Here is a 5,800-nt window from a genome sequence, read left to right on the forward strand (position 1 = left end):
TCTTGGTATTTGCAGTACTTCTGTAAAGTCACCACTGGCACTGAACTAGCAGATACTGAGCCGTTGTTCCTGGGGAAACAAAAGATTAGGTTCCTGTGAGCCTCGTGTCACAGTGTTTCCATCAGCTGGTACATAGACTTGCTTTATGTGTGTTTCTGTTTACAGACGCCTTATTTAATGTATATTGTTGATTCATTAATGTTGGGCTCTCAGCCAACAGCACTGTAACGATAAGCTTATCTAACACGTTTTTCCATAAGGCTCAGCACGGCCTCGTGCTTAGGAACCAGCACTTTCACACTGTGCTTGAAGGCCATTATAAACAGCAGAATCACCAACAAAAGCACAAAGATGCAAAAAACATGGCACTGAACAGAGTGCGGAAAGGACGCTTGTTTACAGTATGAGCTAAAACAGACGGCGCGTCACCTGGTTTGACCTCAGCTGGGAACACGTGTATCCGGCGATTCAAAATTTTCACTGCATGTCCTCACATGATCAGAAAAGTGCCACTAGTATTGATATTGGGGTTACAAATAAAGTTTAGCAAGTAGGCAAATTTGTGATATGTGAACAATGAGGATCAAAGGTAATTAGATTTCTGGGAAAAAGTTAATATGTTTACATGGCTCGGAAATCAAAATACAAAAGGTGTACAGGGAAAAGCCTCCCTTAAACCCCTGTCCCCCTGCTACTCTCCTCACCGGCAATTAGAGACAGATTTGAGGGGTCCTTCCTGAAATGATTTAGGTATTTACTCAGGCAATACAAAAACATTCCGGTTTAGAGACAAGATGAACTAGATAGCTAAAATGATGGAGCACTTGTTGAATCTGGAGGGAAAGTTAAATGTTGGGAAAAGCATCCTTATGTGATCATTCCGTTTCCTCGCCTCACCAGGAGTCACTCCAGTTGATGGAGCTCCACATCGGCCATACAGCGAGTGCTACCCTGTCCTGCTGGACGGTGTCATGGTTGGCTGGGCGGATAAGGAGCTTGTTCCTGGCATTGCCGATTCTCTCCGACATTTTAAGGTGATGTTGAGTCTCTGTGAATTGTTCTGTCCTTCCGTCTTAGGTTTTCAGTCATTTTCTAGTTGCTGAGGTAGCCCCAGGGCATTCTCGAGTGTCAAGGGGTCTGGAGGTCAGAAGCTAATTACAAAAATGCCCATACATTCCCTCTGGCGGCAGCGTCTTGCCTTGTACTGACGTCATCAGTGAGGGTCAATAACAGGTATTTGACCTGTACTTTGTTTTTGGTGGTTTCATTGAGGCCCTAGTCTACTAATCTAACACATTTTTAACTTTTTTTTTCTTGGTAAATACTAGTGGCATATAGGGGACCTTGAAATATGGACTTTATATTTCAAGTAATATTGAAACTATACAAGATATAAGTCATAACCTGTTGCCTTCTGGGTCTTGAGATACCTTTTTTTTTTTTTTTTAAAGGCCGCTGCATGCATCATGTGGGATCTTAGCTCCCCAACCAAGGTTCGAACCCGTGCTCCCTGCATTGGGAGCGCAGAGTCTTAACCACTGGACCACCAGGGAAGTCCCTTGAAATACATTTTTTTTAAAGTCAAATAGAGGGCTTCCTTCCCTGGTGGTGCAGTGGTTTAGAGTCCGCCCGCCGAGGCAGGGGACACGGGTTCGTGCCCCTGTCCTGGAAGATCCCACATGCCGCGGAGCGGCTGGGGCCGTGAGCCATGGACGCTGAGCCTGCGCGTCCGGAGCCTTTGCTGCACAACGGGAGAGGCCACAACAGTGAGACGCCCGCGTACCGCAAAAAAAAAAAAAAAAAAAAAAAAAAAAGTAGAATGACATTCTTTGAATAAACTAATCTTTAAAATTTCCTCCTAATAAGAGTCTTTGTTGCTTAGACAATGGCCATTAGTTTGGCAGTAGGACGAATTTGTAGTATATACGCTCTGTCCTGTTTAGTTGGTTTTGCCCCATGTGCTTTAAGCATTTGTATGCTTTTTCTAAATACTGTGTACATCTTAGTTCTGAACGTTTGAGAGCAGTGTACAGATGTGTCCCCCTTTCCATGAAGATTTTCTTGAATATTTTCTAAGAACAAGGATTTTCTCTTCATTAACCACAGTGCACTTACCAAAATTAGGGAAGGTCAGGCTGGTGGAATCCACAGCTGACACTCAGATTATTCCATTATGTCTTGAATAATGTCCTTTATAGCTAGTTTTTTTCTTCCTTGTCTGGGACCAAGTCCAGAATCACGTGTTACATGTAGTTGGCTTGTTTCTTCTCCTTTAATCTGGAACAGTTCCTCAGCCTTTAATGTCTGACTTTTAAAAAATTTTTTTGAAGAGTACAGGCCAGTTTTGTAGACACTCTTGTTTTATGTAGCTTTCTTATGATGAGATTCAGGATATCTTTTCAGGAGGCACTTGATGTTGGCTGGTCTTCTGGCTGGTGACATTAGCTTTGATCACTTTAAGATTCTCTTGTTTAGATTAGGTCCACTGTACTATTACTGATTTTTTCTGTAATAAGTAATATGTAGAGAGAGAGATTTGGAAGCTCTGTGAAAGCCCTTTTCCTCAGGAAATTTTCACCCACTAGTTGATGAATTCTTTGCAAATTTATTACCACTCCATTGATGATTCTTTGCTGAGTTACTTATTACTGTAATGGTTGCCAAATGGTTGTTTTCTAGTGCCATCATGTGTTCTATGTTTACTAGTTACTATTATGTAAGGTAGAGTTTTCCTGTTCCCATTTATTTACGTGTTCATTTATTAGCGTAGATTTATAGATGCTTATTTTATTTCATGAGTGTTCTCCTACTGTCATTTATTTTGATGCTCAAATTGTATCAGAATTGGCCAGTGGGAACTACTGTGGACTGGCCTCTGGGTTGTTTTGTAAATATATAGAACAAAATTTATCATTTTAACAGTTTTCAAGTGTACAGTTCAGTGACATTAAGTACATTCGTATTGTTGTGAAACCATCACCATTATCCATCTTCCAAATTTTTTCATCATCCCAAACTGAACCTCTGTACCCATTCAACAGTAATTCCCAATTCCCTCTTTCCGCAGTTTCTGGTAACCACTATTCTACTTTGTTCATGAATTTAACTTTGCTAGGTACCTCGTGTAAGTGGTACATAATAAACCATACAATATTTGTCCTTTTGTGTCTGGCTTATTTCACTTAGCATAATGTTTTCAGAGTTCATCTGTTTTGTAACACGTGTTGGAATTTCATTCCTTTTTATGGCTGAATAATAGTCCTGTGTGTGTGTGTGTAATTCTATGTTTAGGTAATTCTATGTTTAGGTAATTCTATGTTTAGGTTTTTTGTTTTTCTTTTTTGCGGTACTCGGTCCTCTCACTGTTGTGGCCTCTCCCGTTGCGGAGCACAGGCTCCGGACGTGCAGGCTCAGCGGCCATGGCTCACGGGCCCAGCCGCTCCGCGGCATGTGGGATCCTCCCAGACCGGGGCACGAACCCGCGTCCCCTGCATTGGCAGGCGGACTCTCAACCACTGTGCCACCAGGGAAGCCCTATGTTTAGTTTTTTGGCATCCATGGAGAAAAAAATTGTGAGATTTTCCCCTTGGACGCATTAAGTGTATTATATTAATTCATTCCCTAACAATGATCATTCTCTAATAATAATGATGAGTAATGAGTCTTAAATTCCTGGAATAGATCCCACTTGGTCATTATTTTAATACTTACTAAATACTAAAACTTTCTTAAAGACTAATATTTTATTTAAGATTTTTTATAATCAACATTTACAAATTTCTGCTTTATAAAAAGAATTAGAGAGTTTTCCTTAGTTTTCAGTGCTCCGAAACAGTTTGTGTGCAGCATCGGGTCATCTGGTCTTAGGTCTTCTAGAATTCACCTGTGAAATCATCCGGCTCTAGTGCTTTCTTTGGGGATAGCTCCTTGATACCTTTATTTCTAATATAGAAGTTGGTCTTTAATCTTTTCATCTCTGCTGCGGCCTGTTATGGTAACCTGAATTTTATTCATTTCATGTTGGTTTCAGAGAGATATGCAAAGCAACCCATGGTTTTAAAATTTTGTTCCAATGTTTTTTTTTCCCCCTTTGCCATTTTTTACTCAATATATTCATCACCCCCTTTTGATTAGATCAAGTAGTGGGTACTGTTAATTTAAGAACTGAGAATTGTTTGATTTATTAATTTGAACGTTTTTCTGTACTCTGCCTCATTAATTTCAGGTTTTACTTTCAGTTTGATTTCTTGTACTTTTTTTTGTTTTGTTGTTTTAGCTTTTGAGCTAAGAATAAATTCATTTATTTTCATTCTTTCATTTTATTGATAATTTAACTGTGAATCGCCGTAAGTTCTGCTATACTGGTTTTGTTATTTTTTCACATTTCTGTAATTTTAGTTTGTATATCTCCTTTCACCCAGGAGTTCACAGAAGGTTTTTTTGCTTGTTTTTTGTTTTTTTAAGTCCCAGGTGGAAGGGCCTTTTCACTGAACACATTTTAAAATAACACCAGTAATCTGTATATTATTTATTTATTTATTGTTTTAGTATTTATTTATTTGGCTGTGCCAGTTCTTAGTCGAGGCACATGGGATCTTCGTTGGGGCATGCAGGATCTTTTAGTTGCGGCATGTGACCTTTTAGTTGCGGCATGTGACCTCTTACTTGTGGCATGTGGGGGATCTAGTTCCCTGACCAGGGATTGAACCTGAGCCCTCTGCAGTGGGAGCACAGAGTCTTAGCCACTGGACCACCAGGGAAGTCCCCAGTAATCTATGTTGTAGACGTCAGAGGATAGAATTTCATTTAGTATGTCTACACACTAAATGTGTAGACATACTTGGTTTACCTTTCCCCAGTCTCAGTTGTACGCAGTTTGCCTGATACTGGGACTGAGCCCCCAGGAAAGTAGGGCTTTTGCCAACTCTGGATATGGAGCGAACAGCCATCTGTGTGGGGTTGAGACTGGCAGGGCACTAGGTTTGTTACCTGCAAAACTGATTGTATTCTAAAGATGTTGCTTTTCACATTTGATCTGCTTCTCCACTATACCCACCTCCTGGGTGGCAGGGGACATAGATGTAAAATATTTCATTTATTCTTAACTGAACTCTTTTATTTTCTAATTGAGAACAGGTTTTGAGAGAAAAAAGAATTCCTCCCTGGATGGAGGTGGTCCTGGTCCCCATGACAGGAAAACCAAGTCTGTACCCAGGATTGTACCTTTTTACCACTCCTTGCAGACTGGTGCGGCCTGTGCAGAACTTGGAGTTGGGCAAAGAAGAACTAATTGGAACTATGGAGCAGGTACATAGACTCTGTGTGATTGTATAGTATGCAACTTTCAGAGACTTAGTAACTATTTCTTTTTTAAAAGTGTTACTGGGGCTTCCCTGGTGGCACAGTGGTTGAGAGTCCGCCTGCCGATGCAGGGGACGCGGGTTCGTGCCCCGGTCCGGGAGGATCCCACATGCCGTGGAGCGCTTGGGCCCGTGAGCCATGGCCGCTGAGCCTGCGCGTCCGGAGCCTGTGCTCCGCAGCGGGAGAGGCCACAACAGTGAGAGGCCCGCGTACCGCAAAAAAAAGTGTTACTGTTATAATTACAGTTGGGGCATTTGAAAGAAAGTCGAAGCTTATTTTCTGCCTCTTCTGTGACCAGCATGAAGCAGTTTTCATGCTCATCCAACTTGAGAGAGGGTTGGCAGTCACATTACTTGGCTTTCCCATCCCGCCCGACTCCCCACGTTCCTTGGCAGCCAGCTCTGCCTCGGGTGGTGAGACTGAAACAGTCCGTTAGAAC

The 5,800-nt window shown here is 41.6% G+C and overlaps 1 protein-coding gene and 1 non-coding gene across 6 annotated transcripts in view; one reads left to right on the forward strand and one right to left on the reverse strand.

The window, feature by feature from the left end:
* POLR1B (RNA polymerase I subunit B) overlaps positions 1-5,800 on the forward strand; it is a 26,943-nt gene that overhangs the window by 15,279 nt on the left and 5,864 nt on the right. For 4 of the 5 annotated variants that reach the window (XM_007446010.1, XM_007446012.1, XM_007446014.1 and 1 more), the window contains 2 exons: positions 901-1,034; positions 5,137-5,307. In XM_007446010.1, the coding sequence (XP_007446072.1) occupies positions 901-1,034; positions 5,137-5,307 (305 nt within the window). The remainder of the gene's footprint in view (positions 1-900; positions 1,035-5,136; positions 5,308-5,800) is intronic. The other variant, XM_007446013.1, reaches the window with a different exon arrangement.
* TRNAG-CCC (transfer RNA glycine (anticodon CCC)) lies at positions 4,688-4,760 on the reverse strand. The gene has a single exon. It is a non-coding gene; the product is annotated as a tRNA-Gly (tRNA).

The sequence above is a fragment of the Lipotes vexillifer genome, unplaced genomic scaffold (genome assembly GCF_000442215.2).
Source record: "Lipotes vexillifer unplaced genomic scaffold, Lipotes_vexillifer_v1.1 scaffold1275, whole genome shotgun sequence".
NCBI classification, from domain to species: Eukaryota; Metazoa; Chordata; class Mammalia; order Artiodactyla; family Lipotidae; genus Lipotes; species Lipotes vexillifer.